The 18,576-nt window shown below is 42.8% G+C and overlaps 1 protein-coding gene across 2 annotated transcripts; it reads left to right on the forward strand.

Moving 5' to 3' along the window:
* The first annotated feature begins 107 nt into the window (after positions 1-107).
* Positions 108-16,999, forward strand: GMCL1 (germ cell-less 1, spermatogenesis associated). 2 transcript variants are annotated; one of them, XM_079987519.1, is made up of 14 exons: positions 116-479; positions 2,268-2,391; positions 3,597-3,693; positions 4,494-4,591; positions 5,638-5,750; positions 6,458-6,523; positions 6,648-6,732; positions 8,071-8,161; positions 8,693-8,833; positions 9,806-9,875; positions 13,684-13,759; positions 14,108-14,253; positions 15,135-15,222; positions 15,420-16,999. In XM_079987519.1, exons 1-14 carry the CDS (start codon positions 235-237, stop codon positions 15,546-15,548), a joined length of 1,569 nt encoding a protein of 522 aa, XP_079843645.1. In that variant the 5' UTR covers positions 116-234; the 3' UTR covers positions 15,549-16,999. The 2 variants fall into 2 exon arrangements, 1 of the variants encoding a protein (XP_079843645.1); XR_013841736.1 differs by lacking the exon at positions 15,420-16,999 and having other exon boundaries at positions 108-479; positions 13,684-13,796; positions 15,135-15,216.
* The last annotated feature ends 1,577 nt before the right edge of the window (positions 17,000-18,576 follow it).

The following is an 18,576-nucleotide window of genomic DNA, read 5'->3' on the forward strand; positions in this document are numbered from 1 at the left end:
TCGAAGGTTCCCTCCGCCTTGCCAGGCGTACGGCAGAGAAAGGCTCCGCGCAGGCGCGTTGTGTTGTTGTGGGGGCCAGCCGGGACTGTGGCGTGTGCCGTTGCGGCGCATGCGCTGTGCGTCGGCCGGCCGCCGTGGCTATAATGGCGGCGGCCGTTGCTGCCGCTAGTCGCTGAGTCGCCGGCGGCCGCGGCCTTGGCGTGGGCCCCATGAGGAGGAGGCAGGCGAGCGGCCATGGGCTTGCTCAGCAGCAGGGCGTGGCGGGGCCGGCCGGCGGCGGCTGCCGCGGCCCCGCACGGCGAAGGTCCGGCGGGGGCTGTGGCGGCGGCGGCGGCGGCGGGCCTGAGGGGCGTCGGAGGCCGAGGCGGGGCTGCCGTCGCCGCCAAGAGGAAGCGGGGCGACCTGGGCGCGTACCCGAGCGACACGGACAGCGACGACGAGAGCGAGCGGGAGGAGCGGCTGCTCAACACCCCGAGGAGGTACTTCGCCTCAGGGCAGCGGCGCGTTCGCCTGCGGGACTCGCGGCCTCGGGATGCCGCCCAGGAGGAGCCGGTTGAGGCCTCCAGCCTCCGAGGGCCAGGTGCTGCGGAGCAAGCGGGGGCCGCTGCGGGGAACTGCGCTGGGCTGCAGGGGGGAGGGGGGGGTCATCGGCCTCCTGCAGCCCCCTCCGGGGAACCGAGGCAGCCGCTTCATCCCGAGTCAGGCCGATGCGATTCCTGCCTTGCAGGAGGTTGGACTAGATGATCCTCGGGACCTTGCCAACTCCTACCATTCGATGATCGGCCCATCTTGCTCAGTGCTTTCTACAGGGCCAGTGGTTCCCAAACATTAAACCACAGAGCCTAGGACTTGCCGATCAGAAGGCCGGTGGTTCGAATCCCCACGACGGGGTGAGCTCCCGTTGCTCCATCCCTGCTCCTGCCAACCTAGCAGTTCGAAAGCACGTCAAAGTGCAAGTAGACAAATAGGTACCACTCCAGTGGGAAGGTAAACGGCATTTCCGTGCGCTGCTCTGGTTTGCCAGAAGCGGCTTAGTCATGCTGGCCACATGACCTGGCAGCTGTACGCCGGCTCCCTCGGCCAGTAAAGCGAGATGAGCGCCGCAACCCCAGAGTCGGCCACGACTGGACCTAATGGTCAGGGGTCCCTTTACCTTTACCTCACCACCATAAACTCGTCCCCGTGCCCCCCATTATTCAGAATATTGCACGCCTCACTGAGGAAGATAACGCCACAAAATTTAAAATAGTAACAACTGATTGCATATTAATTCAAAACCCAGTTAAAACTGTTTAGTTTAATTATTTTGGCCTTTCTCAAAGTTGGGTCCCTAGGTGTTGGAATACAACTCCCATCACACCTCACTACCAGGACCAGTGATTAGGGTGATGGGATTTGTAGTCCAACAACATCTGGGGAGCCAAGTTTGAGAGAGGATGAATTAATTCAACCAAATGTGACCCAGTGGCATCAGCTTGTCAAAATCTGTTAGTCATTTGCTCTACCAGCAGCCACCTGCCATGCCGCTTAGTGCCTGCCACTAGCAATTTCTCTGCCCCCTCTGGGAACCACTGGCCTACAGTGACTGAGAGGATCTTTCCAAGGTTTCAGACAGGAAGTCTCTCCCAAACTACCTGGAGATCCAAGCAGGGATTGGACCCAGGCCCTTCTTCAGGCAAAGCACATGCTTTACTTTTGAGCTACTGACAGTCCCATTTTGCAGATTCAAGCACTATTATAGCAGGAACAGAAGTTCCAACAGAACATGCACATGCCTGGCAACATCTTAAAATTAGGTAAATGACATACATTCCTGGCGCCTTAGGTGAGCCTGTGTTTTAAAGCTAAACTAGATGTGATCCTCAGCAGCAGGATGAAGCTGATAATGCAAAAAAATTATGTCCCTTATGAGAGCTTCCAGGCAGGTAAAGGCTCAGTAAATGGCATTGGCTGAGCCAGGATATGCTCTGTAGTGTCCACTTTTTAAAGGCTTTTTTAGAAGGCTCGTGATTGCTTTTAGAATTACTCCTGATTGCTTCAGCTCATAAAGAAGCATGATGTTGGGATAACTGTGGGCTTCCTTAAACAAAATGTAACTTGAAGCCAACCTTGTAACCATTGACTTTGGTAAAAACCATGGAAAATGGATCAAATTGGTTCAGTGGGATGCTTGCAAGGAAGGTTCATCTGTCCAACAAGCTTTCAAAATGTTATGTTTAGTGTTACGTGCTGGAATTCAACACTTGTTTTTTCCCCCCTTAATACAGGAAAAAATTAAAAAGCACTTCCAAGTATATATATCAGACTTTATTTCTAAATGGTGAAAACAGTGATATTAAGATTTGTGCTCTGGGAGAAGAGTGGAACTTGCACAAGATATACTTATGTCAGGTAAGAATAAAATATTTTTTTCCAGGCAGATCTTGGGCTCTAATTCTAAATACCTTTATTAGGGAGCAAGTCTCACTGAACTCTGCGGAACTTGTTTCTGAGTAAGCATGCAGGGGATAGTCCCGTTAGACACACTCTCTCTATCCCTTGCCTGCCGCTATGTCCAGAATTCTCAAGAGCAGCAGTGAGGCTAACAAAGCATACTTTAGCTTAGCTTGAATAAATTAAACATAACATATTGTTTCCCTTGGAAAAAATAAGGTTGTCAAAGGGAATATACTACTGTACAAATAGACTTTATTCTTTCTCTCAGGTAAACTTCTGTGAGTGATAGCATCTCATAATGGGGTCACCTCCTGCTGTGATGGAAAGTTCTAGTAGAGCAGTAATTTTCACTTCCTTGGATGGAAAACTAGCTATTTCTAGTTTTATATGAATTACATTTTAATGAAAAGGTATACTTACATGGTGTGTGTATGTGTGTGTTAATTTACCTACACCTAACTTTGTATGGATACAGCAATGTATGTATGTCTGTAGCATGAGACCACCCTTGTACATCTATTTGTATGTCTTGCATGTGGTTCCTTTTCCAGTACCCTTCTAAATTGCTGCCCATGGGAGTTTTTGTTCAAATTCCAGGCAGTATTCAATATTATTGTAATTACTTCTTCCCCCTCTTGTTTTACAGTTGGTAGTTTAGGTTTGTTTTGATAAAACGATTCATAATCTTAGTTGTGTTTTGTCCAAACTTGGTTAAAACCAGTGTTCCATTACTCCTGAAACAGGAAGTTGTGACTTAATGGTGATGTACTAACCAGGAATGAAAGCCTTGTTTGATCCTGAATCTATTTCAGAGATAATGGGAAACCATAGCTTGCTTTAACTAGGATCAAACACTAGAGTAGGCACATGGGGTGGTGGGTACTACATGGTCTGAACACTCGTTTCTAGTGTCACAAACCATGGCATATAAAGTTGAGAGTGTTCAAACTGATACTTTAGAGATCAAACATGCTTGAAATAAAGGCTAATGAAGAATTTGCTTGAAATTTATTAGGAATGGAAGAGATCTGCCATAATGCCTCCTGATATGGACATACAGCTTACTTTCTTTGTACCATATTAATTTGCATATATTCTTACATTTTAAGCATTTGAATTAAATTCAGGGTCTTTTTTTTTTGTCTTTTTTTTTTTGGTAGTCTGGCTACTTTTCGAGTATGTTCAGCGGTTCTTGGAGGGAATCGGAAATGGATACAATAGAATTGGAAATTCCTGATCAGAATATTGATGTAGAAGGTAAGCAAAGGATGATGTTCCTTTTTTACAGAAGACGTGGGTACTTGTCAAGTCAGCTAAGATTTTTTTTTTAATTATCAAAAGTTGTTTATTAAAACATTATTTGAATCACATTTATAGTTGGAAATTTGGGGAATGTGTTGGGAGAAGATTCTAGAGAACTCATTAGAAAATGGGTTTCGCCATTTGGGAGCAGTGTTAAAGAAAGTAGCCAGGCACCTTGGGACTTCTTTAAAACTTTTTATGTTGTCAATGTGAAAAACACAAAATGAACTGTCCCACTCCCACCCGAATTTTTATTACAAAGGAGCAGAGCATTTGAAAATCTGTTTTTAATTTGTTGATGTAGTAAACAGTTGTCTGCCTACTCTGTTCCAGTGACTTAAGAGTTCCCCCTTAGTTTTAGGTTAGGTTGGCTATTATGGATCATTGGCGTAACATAGGATTTTATATTTGTCATGTTCCTGACCTGTTATAATAGCTGTTTCTGTTGAGCGGTTTGGCTTCTCAGCAGCTTCTCCCTGCTGCTTAATACTTCTTAATGTATTTGACTGATTTTCCTGCACAGGATCTACTCCTCCAAGTTTCTTAGTTGTTAGTTCTGCAATTTGTTTTGCTTTCTTAAGTGTTGTTGATGTGTTGAAAGTTCTTAGAGGGTTTCCGGACATTAAATTTTTAAACATCACTTTGAACACTTGTGTTGGATGGAAAGGAATTAATTAACTCAAAACACTAATAATTTAACTGTGTGTAATATACCCATCCTCTACATTTGCTTTGATGGAATGCTTGTTTCCCAGCCTTACAGGTAGCATTTGGGTCACTTTATCGAGATGAAGTGTTAATAAATCCCAGCAGAGTCATTGCACTCCTAGCAGCAGCCAGCATGCTGCAATTGGTAAGTAGAAATGGCTACCTTTATTTGGCACCCTCCCCCTTCAGTTTATAAGCTATGGGGCATTTGTAAAATGTTTAACTTTGTAAAAGACCCAGAGTCATCATCTGGTGCCCTTTTCTGTGAACCCCCTCCATAGGTGGTCTAGAGGGTGGCAACATGGGAAGGGGCCTTTTCAGTGGTGGTTCCATACTTGTGGAATTCTCTCTCTAGCAATGCATGCTGGCACCTTCTTTATATGTTTTAGACACCTTGGTTAAAACCTTTTTGTTTTACCTGGGCTGGTGGCCTTTCATTTTGAGGGTTTTCCGAGATTTGTGGGGCAGGATCTGTGAGACCTGTCTTTAATTTGTATAGATGTGTTTTTAGGCGTTTGTTGATTGTGTATGTTATAACAGATTTGTGTTCATACTATTTTTGTAAGTTGCTTTATTCGTCATTTTCCTGACAAAAGGGGTCCAAATATAAATGATGATAATATGTAAGAAGACTCATTTCATAATGCAAAGCTGAACATTTTATGAATGCCCTGTAACTTTTCCTTTTAGCAATCTCTATCTTCTGCTGCTTCTCTGTATTATATATGCAATATACGTGCTCAAAGGTTGTATGTTCAATCCCTCTAAGGCAGCAGTGGGGAACCTCTGGCCCTTCAGTTGACTCCCAGCTTTCCTTCAGCCCCAGCCAGCATGGTCAAGGTCTAGGGATTTGAGAATAATGGACCAACAGCACCTGGAGGACTGCAGGTTCCCTGCTCCTGTTCCAAGGGCTCTCATGTAGGAACGCTAGAAAAGTGTATTTTTGGACTGCTGCTAGCAGTTCATGCACACAACAACTAGTTTGACTTAGCATAAATAGTTTCTTATGTTCCAAAATGGGGGCAACTGAATGATGATTAAGCTGGAGGTATATATAGGTTTCTTCCAGGCTTTTAGGCATTATCAATACTTTATCTACTGAGTTCACCTTATTCCTAGGCTATTCTGGGAAGTAGATTACACATACTATTTAGGCATTGGAGATTTTTTTCTGTTATTGTGTATTTTCAGGATGGCTTAATACAGCAATGTGGTGAGACAATGAAGGAAACAATTAATGCAAAAACTGTGTGCAGCTATTATAATTCTGCAGGAACATATGGATTAGATTCCCTGAAAAAAAAGCAAGTATCTTCTTTGCATTGAAATGAGCTTTATCTAATGAGAAGGCATTTCTAAAAATAGTGTGATTCCCCTTGGAATCGCTTTGGGAAGCAGCTAATGTGGCTCCTTCTTGGGCATTCTTTCACCTTCCTGTTTTGTACATTACTCTGAAAATTATGTTATTTGGGATATGCATGTTCCTATAAAAAATAAGTTTTAGGTAAGTAAAAGTAAGCGAGACATTCTGAAAACATTTCTGCCCAATACAGTGCAGTTGGGACTTCTGAGTATTGTGGGCTGTGGTATCCGGGAATCAGAAAATTGGAAGGATGACACAGGCTCAGAGTGATACTTTATATCAGGCTTCCTCAAACTCAGCCCTCCAGATGTTTTGAGACTACAATTCCCATCATCCCTTATCACTGGTACTGCTAGCTAGGGATGATGGGAGTTGTAGGCCAAAAACATCTGGAGGGCAGAGTTTGAGGAAGCCTGCTTTATATTGTTGGATGCAATGGGAATGTAAGATCCATGGTGGGAGTGAAGGGGATTATAGCAGGGTTGGCGGGCATTGCATGTGGGGACTTCATGATATACGGTGATATTTGGTAATACGGAGCAAGTATCTACTCTGCAAGTTGTTTAAAATGTTCTTCCTAGATGTTTAATTGTTTGGGGAAATCATCTTTCTGTGCACTCTGATAAGACTGATATATGTTAAATCTAGGTGCCTTGAATGGCTCTTAAACAACCTGATGACACACCAGTGTGTGGAACTCGTCAAAGAACTCAGGTATTGAGATTTCAGCTATCTTGGATTAACTGAGATACTGAGAGATGTTTAGCCTAAAATTATACAAATTTAAATGAATCTGTTCATTACCTTGACATTTCATGTGCCATGTCTTCTGTTCCAGTATAAACCTCATGAAACAGCTGATCAGTTCCTCTAACCTGTTTGTCATGCAAGTGGAGATGGATGTGTACACTGCTCTGAAAAAGGTAGTAACCAAGGCCCCGATAGTCCTGTTTGTGTGAAACAGGTGCCCTATTGTTAGATTTGCACCAAACCAGGCTTAATCCACAGTTGCTCTGGTCCAGGTGCTGCTGTGTCATAAAACATTCTTATTTCTAGTACAGGCAGCCCTTGTTTACAAGGCAATTAATGTCGAAGGCACCATGTGCATCAGTGAAATCGTGTATACAGTGGTACCTTGGTTCTCAAACTTGATCCGTTCTGGAAGTCTATTCCAAAACCAAAGTGTTCCAAAACCAAGGCGCGCTTTCCCCTAGAAAGTACTGTAATGCAAAACGGATCCGTTCCAGACTTTTAAAAACAACCCCTAAAACAGCAATTTAACATGAATTTTACTCTCTAACAAGACCATTGATCCATAAAATGAAAGCAATAATCAACGTACTGTACTATAAAATAAAATTTTAAATTATTATTTTTCTTACCTGCACTGATGATAGTCATTGTTTGGATGGGGGACTTTTATCCATTTCTGCTGTCACACTATAAATCAATCAGTAGCTGAACTGGGTTCCACACAGTCACAAAAACAAATTAACCAAAAAGGCCTCAAAAACACAAAATAGCGTATTATTTGCTCTATAAGACTCACTTTTTCCCTCCTAAAAAGTAAGGGGAAATGTGTGTGCGTCTTATGGAGCGAATGCAGGTTGCGCAGCTATCCCAGAAGCCAGAACAGCAAGAGGGATTGCTGCTTTCACTGCACAGCGATCCCTCTTGCTGTTCTGGCTTCTGAGATTCAGAATTTTTTTTTTCTTTTTCTCCTTCAAAAACTAGGTGCGACTTATAGAGCGAAAAATATGGTAAATAGCAAAAACAAAAGCGCCAAGCATCAAACTTAATCCATTCCGGACGTCCATTTGACTTCCGAAATGTTCGAAAACCAAGGCACAGCTGATTGGTGCAGGCACCCTGGAAACAATAGCCAACAGCCACATTGGACATTCGGCTTCTGAAAAACATTCGAAAACTAGAACACTTACTTCCAGGTTTTCAGCGTTTGGGAACCAAGGCGTTTGAGAACCAAGGTGACACTGTAATTGGAACCCATTGAAAAAGCCTGCAAACCCCCCATTCTGCCTCTGCCCTGCCCCCTTTCCACTCTTTTAATAGCATTTCAGAGATGTCGTTATGATGTTTCTGGGTTACTTCAAGGTTCGGCACAATGCACGTAAACATTGTCACACTCATATTGAATGCGTGTAAATGGGGCTGCTTATAAAAGTGTGTGTGTGTGTTTTCACACTGATTGAAAAATGTTCCAATGGAAAATTTTTAACTTACACCATTTTATTTTTATCCAGTGGATGTTCCTTCAACTGGTGCCTTCTTGGAATGGATCTCTAAAGCATCTTTTAAATGAAGCAGATGTTTGGTTTTCCAAGCGTAAAAAAGGTAATGACTGTGCATGTTGGAAATCTAAAATCTTCTCTTTGTGCAAGATGTACCTTGAAGATGTTAATATGCAATTGGCCTATTTAATGTGGGCTGGAAAGGATTTATCCTTTATTTAGCTTCATAATCCATAGTTCTATGTGTGATCCTGAGCACTTAAAAAAAACAGGATCTAGTTGTATTAAAACAGGCGGAATTAAATTGAGTGAATGAAAATAAAATTGTTCCAATTTAAAGGAAAATCTGATATTTTTCAGCTTTGCCTGCAGAATGCATTTCCCATTTTCTGTTACCGTACAACTGACCATAAATAGTTTGGGTGGAATCCAGTGACGTCAGTTAGCAGAATGACTTCTGTGAGTGCAACAGCACTTCTCTTGATGTGTGCTGCCACAGCCCCCGAAATTGGCTACAGAGGGTTGAGTGATCCCCCAGAGCAGATTTGGGAGGAGGGGCAGGGCCAGTTCAACTGTGCAAGCTTAACGAAAAGGTTTTTGAACTTATAACGTCTTGCTTATTATCACATTGTAGATTTTGGGGATGGCATCTCATTCTTGGAATCAGAACCAGGAAGTGCATTTTTGGCAGTTTTCAGACACTTACGGCTGCAGTACATAGTCAGCGATCTGGCATCAGCAAAAATTGTTGAGCGAGATGGTCTGATACCTGCAGGTAAGATTGGAGCAGCTCTCTCTTTCCCCCTTGGCCGCAGACAAGGTGGGTTCAGGACTGAATATGTGGGCATGCTGAGGGGGTTCAGATCCAATTTACTAATGTGAAAGTGGTGTGGATCAAGTGGGGTTTGGGTGCAAAGGATTCCCACAGCTTAATGCAGGATTGCAGGATCTCTAATGGAAGGATTAGGAATACCATTCCCCATCCCCTCAAAATGTAGGGACTGGTGAAAACGCTTCCGTAGCTATAGAACGTCCTGGGCTCACATTCCATGTGGTGAATGTCATAAGTGAAAGGCTTATTTGGTTGCAGTATGTTCTAGGCTTGTGTTTTCTGCATGTCTTGGGAATGCCGCCATGTGATTGTTGCCGTAGAGTTTATTTTAGTTTAGTAAACAAGAAAGCTTTGGCACTCTCTGGAAGTTGTTGGGAGGAACTGGGGTTTTGTGTCAACATGACAAGGTGAAAGATTTTACAGAAAAATGCAAAACTAAACTGAGTGAGATTTAATGGTAGAAAGGTAAGCTGAAGGGGCATGAGAATGAGGTGAACTGGCAAGTGTTGAGATGAGAGGAAATTAGTGATTTGGAACTGAGGCTTGTTTAAGTTGGACTGAAGTGGCAAAAAGGATGGATGAATTAAATACTCTGAGCACCAAATTTTATAGAAACCATTCCAGGTAAGGTCTTAGCTGAAAATGGATTACCTAGGTGCAAATTAATGACTGACCATTTTTCATTTTAACCGTAGTGTGTGTGTGTGTGTGTGTGTGCATGTTCTTTCAAACAGTGGAACCCCCCTTCTTTTTCTTTACTTCTATCACACTAGCTGAATTGTTTAGTGTAGAGTGGTGGGATCCTATAGTTTAGCAACATGCATAGATTTGTCTAAGTTATAAGACTTTTTAAAGTGCTGCTTAACTTATATTCCCCATCTGTAAAAGACCCACTTTGATTTTTTTAAATTTTAGAATGGCTGTCCTCTGTTTACAAACAGCAGTGGTTTGCCATGCTCAGAGCAGAACAAGACAATGACATTGGGTACGTATAGCACACCCCTTTTCCTATAAGTTTGTTAGTGCACCCCCTTCTCCGGTACAGGCATCTCAGAATGTGGCTCACACAATGAAAGAGAAAAACAAAGTGTGGCTAATTTAACATTTTAAATTTAAGAGTTCCAGTCTTTTGGGGGTGGCTATGTGCAGCAGCCCAGAAATTTTGGCTTTATGTGTTCAACAGATGCTTGGTGTTGCCATCATTCCCAGAGTCATCTGATCATGCCTATGGCAGTGTTGGAAAAGAGGGAAGTGGCTGCTTTTTTCATTCTCCAAAGCCTGGTGCAAAGGATGAAAGGACCCTGCCCCTCTCCCTGAGGCTTCTGCATGTCCTAGAGATTTAGGGAACAAGCTTAGTCTTGGTTTCCAGTAGCCCAGGGCCTTTTCAGCATTGCTTGCACTGTGTGTTCCTTCTGTAAAGCCAAAACAGCGAAAATTCAATGCTTTTTGCAGAGTACTTGAGAGAAATTCTGTTGCTATTTGCACCTTAATGAGTGGATTTCTGGAGGCCTGGTTTTATTTGTAGTGCAGTTGAAGTTTATTTAATAAAATTAATACATTAAGTTGGCTTTTACATTATGATATGAATGAAAGCCATTTCACAAACGTGGCTGAAGATGTTACATAACTGGTTGTGATGTTAGGGGTTGGTTGTGCTTTTATGTTGTAGAGAGCAGCTTTCATAGTACAAATGTAAACTTCATGAGTGTCAAACGTTTGGCCACTCAAGTTGATCCTGTAAGCAATGCTTTCTTTGGGAAAGAACTTGCATTTCTCTGTGTGATCTTGATGCTCATGAATTTGAAGCTTGCCCTTCACATATGTAGCTTTGTTTTTGTTTTATTTAAAAAACATATCTCAAACCTTCCCCATAAAGAATTGCACTGATTCACACTCTTTGTAGATGTTGCCCTTTTTAGCCATTTGCCTATTAGCTTAAATGAGGCAGTATACAGATTCCAAAATCAAATGCCCAGCAGTACCTTTGCAGTCCAGTCCTCTGTGCATATTCACCCAGAAGTTAGTCTCTCTGAGTTCTAATGGCATTTACTCTCTAACTGCTCTAGATGAACCAGTGGCCTGATTATGTAGAATGCAGCTTCAGTCTATTACAAATATACTCAGTACTGAGGCACAGTGCATTGAAACAAGCAAATCATTAAACTGAATTATTTCAGTTTGAGAGAAGCAGGATAAAGTTTTCTAAATACATGGTCAGAAAAGATAATATCCAGAATTCCAACTTTTCAGTAGTAACTTCTGCAATATGTCATTTACAGTTTTAAGTTATTTGCTTTCTACCTACGAAAGGTTTCCTAGCTAAGCTTTTATGCTGCCCAAGATGTGTGTGTGTGTGTGTGTGTGTATGTGTACACATTTGTTTTATAGATTTTAGACTGATGTGAGCTGCACAGAATGCTAAGCCTTGGTTTTGGCTACGTGGATGAGCCTCCACAAACCTGAGGTTGCTCTTGGGCTTGTGTGTTCCTCCTGTTCCTCCTCACACAGCCAAAAGGAGGACTTCTGCCAAGTGTAATTTAACTTTTAAAAGAGCCTCAGCTTAACATTATGTACAAACCAGCTTCCTTGCGTAAAGCAAAGTTTAATTTAATCAGCCAACTCTGTAACCTGTTGTTTGAAGTTGGTTTATTATGAAACTTATCAGACAAGGATGGAGGGAATGCACAAGTAGGACATGTATATGTGTGGTTTGTGCGAATTGTGTGTGTGTTTGTTGCTTTTACTTTACCCTCTGGCATGCAGTGCCCAGAAGGGAACCCAGCCGTCAGCTAGAACGCGTTGTATTCCGTGCTAGTCATAATTGTAGTAGGCCCATTGAAATGAATAGGTGTGCCTAACTTGGGTCCATTTAATTTCATTGGGTCTGCTCCGAGTAGTGGTTAATGGGATACAACCCTCCACAGTCACTTACAGACTCACTGTTAAGACCGTGTTCATGGAAGACAATCTTACTCAGCTATGAGGGATTGCCAAAGAAGAAGAACAATGCTCTATGCTAAAACTTCTGAAAAGCTTTTGAAGAGTACTTCTCCAAAGACTGAATAAATTTAGCAGGCATGGGATAAAAGGGAGGGGGTCCTTTTATGGATCAATGACTTGTTACAGAGCAGGAACCAGAGGTTTGGAGTAAAGGGAGGGAAGTACGCTATGGAATCCCTCAAATAAGGGGGCGTATTTTGAGCTATTACCCCCCATCTGCTTAACTCTGGAGTTCTTTGTTGTTGCAACCTCCAGTGGTAAGGATGGAATTGTGACTCCTCAAAGTGCATGGTAGGCAGGGTAGCTGTAAGAGTTCTGATAACACAAGTGTTGGTCATCTGTCCTTCCTACTTTATTGGCCTTGACTGGCAGTTCTTCTGTTTGTATCAAGCACCATTTCACCAACATTCCCCATTGCCAAGTTGCTGCTTGTGGAATTGTGGTTCTGCAGATTTGGGGTTAGTGATGTAGCTCCCTTGTTGTGATGGTTCTCACTCCTGTTCTTACGGATCTTGACACACTCAAATTTTTAGTTTTTTTTTGTTGTAATGGTTGCATAACTCACAATTTTAATGGTAAGGCTCATTGTTGAGTCCAAATAGGTAGGATATAATATTGTAAAATATATAAATGTGAGAACTGTGTTTGTTTCTTGGGGTGCTTCTGCTCCTGGTGTGTGTGCTGGACTCATCTACTCGCTCTGTTGGACTCCCCTCCACTGAAACTAGGCCAGCCTGGAGGGTCGTAAACATTCTGCATTGGTTAGCAGGAGTGTTTTTACTTGTGTAATGTTATACAAATGAAAGGGTCGAAAGTGAGTTCTGAGCAAGATCAGACTAGGCTGAAAACCTTCCTACCACAACACCACTGTCACCCAACTAGTTTTCTCCCTTGTGCTGGCAGTATCCTGCAAGAAGCTGATCTACCTGCATAATCTTTGGCCTATACCAACACAAGACTGCTCAGTAGCAATCTTATCCTGGTCTATCGTATATAAACCCAAGGAATGGATCAGACTGATAATAATTTAATTATCATTTTATTATTTATATGCCACCCATTGACTCTGTTGCCTCAACCACTTTGTGTGGCTCCCAACAAAATATTAAAAACATAATAAAACATCAACCATTAAAAAGTAAGACAGTGCGCAGGCAAGTGGGGTCTCAACCAGCATACCAGATGGAGCAAGACAGCCACCCTGGACGCAGAATTAACCTGCACCTCCATGGACAGCTGAGTTCATGAAGACCCCAGGCTGCACACCTGGTCCCTTAGGGGAACAGTTACCCCATTCAGGACCAGGGAGCCCCCCCCCCCCCGCTTGCCCCCAGTACACCAGAAACAGTACTTCTGCCTTGTCAGGATTCAACCTCAATCCATTTACTACCATCCATTGTCCAACCACCTCCAGACACACCAGATGTTCACCACATTCATTGGTTCCAATTTAAATGAGAAGTAGAGCTGGGTATCATCCGCATACTGGTGAACACCGAGCCCAAACCCCCTGATAATCTCTCCCATCAGCTTCATATAGATGTTAAAAAGCATGGGGGAGAGGACAAAGCCTTGAGGTACCCCACAGGAGACCGCCCAGGGGTCCGAACACTCATTCCCCAACACCGCTTTGAAGGATGAGCAAGGAACTTTGATGCTAGCAGAAGGGAGTGTTTTCAACACATTTGCAGTTTGTCTTGGGTGTTTATGTACCTGATTTCACAGGCTGCTTTTCTTGCTCTTTCATCTGAAATGATGACATTTTTTTAAAAGGCTCTTTTGTATGTCCAAAGGCCTCAAGAAATTAATAAGGACGAGCTGGAAGCAAATAGCATGCGGTGTGGCAGGAAACTTGCAAAGGATGGCGACGTAAGCACAAGTGTTTTTCCATGCCCTTTCAAAGCGGGTAATTCATTAACAATTTTTGTGAGTGGTTTGCTGAAAATTGGGTTATAACGCAAATAGTGTTTTTATAAACACTTACGAGTCTTAAGTACCTTAATTGACATCTAGATATACAGGTGGTATGCCAATATGCCATCGCTATTGATAACAGCCACCATAGAGCTTTTTAGCAATAAACCTATTGATAGAATATTACAGTTTTCTGTACTGAGATCAAAATAGATCTGTGACAAACTATTCAGGTGTAAAACTAAAAGCATATGTTTAGTATGTAACTATATGTGGGGCAATGACTTCCTTTATTTCTTCAAGTATTGTTGGCGATGGACAGGTTTCAACTTTGGCTTTGATCTGCTGGTGACTTACACCAACCGCTACATCATCTTCAAGCGTAACACTTTGAATCAGCCATGTAGTGGCTCAGTCAGCTTGCAGCCCCGGAGGAACATTGCTTTCAGGTGAGTGCACTGTGGTTCTGCCTGCTTATCTCCACCCTGGACTCTGTTTCAGGGTCCCCTATACTGTGTTGCTGCAGTGAGGGGGTACTTTTTCCCTGACGCCACTGTAGAGGATTGTGTTGCACGTCCTAGCTGTTGGCAGGAGTTTAAAGAATCAACTTTTGAGAAATTGCCCTTTAGTGTGATTTATTGCTGCTGCTCCTTGACTAGGGTTAGCCTCTCTCCATCCCAAAATATGGGTGCTAGGGAAGGGAGGGGGGAATATATCCATTTAACGTCCTTTGGTAGCATGTATCCAAGCTGTCCCCACCCCACAGTTTTTTCAGAGAAAAGGCAGGAAAGATCAAGCGTGGAAAGAAAGATGAAGAGCATGACTTGGGAGCAATGGATTAAGGCACCCTTTCTCCCCTCTGCCCAAATTCCTCCTGGGTTCCAGTTTGTATATAGATAGTGGGGAATTTGCTAGGAGGTTTGTAGATACAATATTATGGCACTTGACAAGTCATACAGACAATTCCAGTCCGTGGAAGCCTGTGTTTAGGGGCAAAATGTATACCAACATAACAACACTGGTATAACATTTACCATTGTAGGGGTCGCCAGTGTCTGCTGGCAGCCTTAGAGAATCTGTTCTCTTTCCTTCCTTCCTTCCTTCCTTCCTTCCTTCCTTCCTTCCTTCCTCATATCACCCTTTATACTGGAAGAGACTGTATAGCTTCTGTCAACTGTAATGCTGACTATAAAAGATGGCATTTTTTTCTCTACCTGCCATTCCAAAGCCCCACCCCCACCAAACAAAACCCATACAAACAGTTCTTCTGATTCCCTCCTCTCCCAAATCGGTTTCAGCTTGCTTAGTGTAACTTTTTATCTGCCCTTAGGTTGCGTCTGGCTTCTTTTGATAGCAGTGGGAAGCTTATTTGTAGTAGAACAGCAGGATATCAGATATTAACCCTTGAAAAAGATCAGGTATGTGTTTTCAGCACCTTGGCTCATTTCAGATGCTACTGCAAGGAAACACTGGCTCTTCTTCCCTTGAAAAGTGTTTCCAGGGAGCAAGAGCAGGAAGAAGAACAGAGAATAGGACAGAATGAATTCTCTGAATTATAAGGGGGAAATATTGTTTCCTTTGTTACAAAAAATACAGTTTTACTTTTGCTTTTCAGGAACAGGTAGTGATGAATTTGGACAGCCGACTGCTGGTTTTCCCTCTGTATATTTGCTGCAACTTCCTGTATACGTCCCCAGAGAAAAAGACAGAGACTGATGGACAGCTGGATAACCTAGAAAGCTGAGTCTTGTTCTCATGACTTTTTTATTTCAAGTGCCCTTGCTGCACAGAGAGAAAAGTAATAAAATGGCCTTACACACTGTAGCAGAAGAAATGCAGCTTCCACCCCTTATCTGTACATTCCTATGCATATCTGAAAGGTTTCCAACGTAATTTTGGCATTTTTCCTGTGGCCCTTAAAAGAGCCAAAGGGAAGGCTACACTTGAGAATCATTACCAGTTTCTTGCCAGTTTCAGACAAGATAAAAATGCAGCTAACTAAACTGGACATGTTCCTTAAATGTGAATAGCACATCCATAAAATCCATGATAATTACATGTGGGCTAACATGTAGAGTAATGCCTCTAGGTTTTGTTCTTCAGGCTGAACTTGCAAATGTTAAGGGTCAGTTATAGCCTTGATAAAACTCCACTGCCTTCAGTGGTTGTGCACCAGGGTTCACCGTTACCCCTTTATTTGTGCAATTTTTTTAAAAAAAGAATTCATTTAGCATTTGGGACTTGTAAATATTTCCTAATGAGGAATATAATATATATTTACATGTATATCCAGTTTTGTTTTCAAGATTATATTTTTTCAACATTGGATGTATTTTTAAAATTCATTTTGTGGATTACATAGAAGTAGAGGTGGGTCCGGTACATGGGTTTCATTGAACTAAAGTCCAGGCACAGGTTTTTCTGCAGACTGTCATGCCAGTATTGAGGGAATGCTTTCTTGCATGTTTAAACACAAGACCATCCCCCAGTGCTGAGGATTGGACACATCTCTGCTTGTGGGGTAGCAAAGTCCAGACCCAAGGGCTTCTGCCTTTAAGAACGGTAAATGGTTTTGAACAGCTTTGTTCTTTGAAGAGCCATTTTTATTAAATTCTGAACCTTACGCAGCTCTTAAAGGGCGCAGGAGGCTTCTTGGGATCAGGCCTTTCAGCTCACTTGGGAAGGCTGTAGGGGTTGGAGCAGAACCTGGTGTGCCGTAGTTAAAATGCATATGTATTCAAAGTGCTTGGCTTATGAAGAACTCTGCATGGTGTACCTTCCACACACAGGTTTACACTAGCATTCTGTTGGAGCTGTTGGGGTACCATGTACAGATTTTTTAAAAGTGATTTTAGTTTCATTACACAAATATTGGGAGTTTACATCCTAGTTATGCTCAGGAACTTGAGTGTGTTTGAACCCCCCCCCCTTTTTTTAAGCTACATTGCAGAATCCAAATTAGGAACTGAGGTCAAAGCATTCATATTTTGGTTGGTGTTTACTTTTTTGTTTACTTTTTTTTAAAAGTGATCTATTAAAGGTGAGATGTAAGTGGATTTAGTCTGTACGTATTGGAGGGAAGGGGTTGCTGTGGAATTTATGCCTTTCAGTTTTTGTCTGTAGCCAAATTTTTGTCATATACCCTTTGTATGCTATAATATATTAGCAAACTGTGAATAAACCATTCACAATTTATATTGCCTGGTACTGGTTTCTCTTTAGGGGTCTGCGTTGGGGGTCTGGGTCTGAGTCTGAAAAATAAGCAGAATGCCTTGTAAACATGATTTAACTGTGCTGCATGAAGAAGTGTTTCCTTTTGGTGGTCCTCAGTCTTCCAACATTCAGCTTCCACCCCACGAAGTGAGAGAAGAAGATGATAAAGGTCTTCCTATCTGCTTTCACCACACTATATTTTTCGCTCCATGAGACACACCTAGTTTTTAGAGGAGGAAAGGGGGAAAGCCCCGTTTTTTTGAGGATCAAAAGTTGTTGAGCTTACTTTGCAAAGGGAAAAAATCCTGTTTTTATGGGGTTCAACTCAGTTCTGCAGTTTCTTTAGGAAAGGAAAGGGAGTCGTTTCTACAGTTTCCAGACAGATAATCTAATCAGCCAGTTACATGTCACTGGGGAAACAAACAGCCTCCATCTGCAGAACATTCAAAAATAGAGGCCTGGGCAAGAGGCTGGGGTCGGAAAGGGAGCCAGCGATCGACCACACATTCGCTCCATACGACGCACAGACATTTCCCCTTACTTTTTAGGAGGAAAAAGGTGTGTCTTATGGAGCAAAAAATATGGTAATTAAAAAGCCCCAGCTATTGCCTCCCTCTGGCCCTTCTCTGGCTGGCTGTCAGCCTCTCTAGTTTTTTGGACAGTTGCTGCTTTTGGGAGTTGCTTCAGAGCAAGAGCAAAACCTAGATTACTGCCTCAGAGCTTTGGCATGTTACCCAGAAAGGCTTTGGGTTGAACTTCCGCCCTTCCAACATTAGAAAGGTGGTCTGAGGAACAAATTCCCAGGATGGTGAATCCAGAGACAGTCAATGAGATAAGGTCTCCTGGGTTCTACATCCCAAGAGTGCCATGATTATGGAGCTCTCAGTGCTGCTGAATGACCGCATGTGTTGTGGTCTGTTCAGGAATCTGCATGCCTTATTCTCAAGAGTGCATTGCCACGGGGCTGAAGTTTAAGGCTGCCCAATGCTCTCTGCTTCGGAGTTGACTCGGGTACCACCAGGGAGCAGAAGTTCCTTGCATAAGCAAAAGTGTGAATGGTGGGGTTATTTTGTGGGTGGGGTTTTTTCTGTGGGTGTTGCTGGGGTGCTGTGGATGGGGGGAACAATCCAGGTCCGGATTCTTGGGGGTGCTGCAGGAGACTTTAACACTTCAACCCCTGCTATTTCCCGCTCCAGAACAAATTTGTGTGTTCTAGCACTAGAGATGGGGGAAGAAATATGATTCAGTTTGCATTGAAAGGCAACACTACCAATTCACACTTCCCAAAACAATATACAAATTGAAGAACAACTATCCTCCAATTTTTGCATTGCAGTTTTCTGAGAAAGTGGTGTGTACAGTAATGCATCTACAGAGGTAAGGTTGTGCATACTGTACCTATGCAGATAATTGGGGCCCTAGTCGTTTGGGGCTTTTCTTTGATTCTATGATTCTAAGACCCTTCTTCCCTGGGGGTTCCCTTGGGGGTTCCCCTGCTTCTCTGCATCCAGCCAGTCCATGACACCACTGCATTACAGCTTCCATCAGCTGCAAAACTC

The sequence above is a fragment of the Podarcis cretensis genome, assembly GCF_951804945.1.
Source record: "Podarcis cretensis genome assembly, chromosome: 8".
NCBI lineage: Eukaryota > Metazoa > Chordata > Lepidosauria > Squamata > Lacertidae > Podarcis > Podarcis cretensis.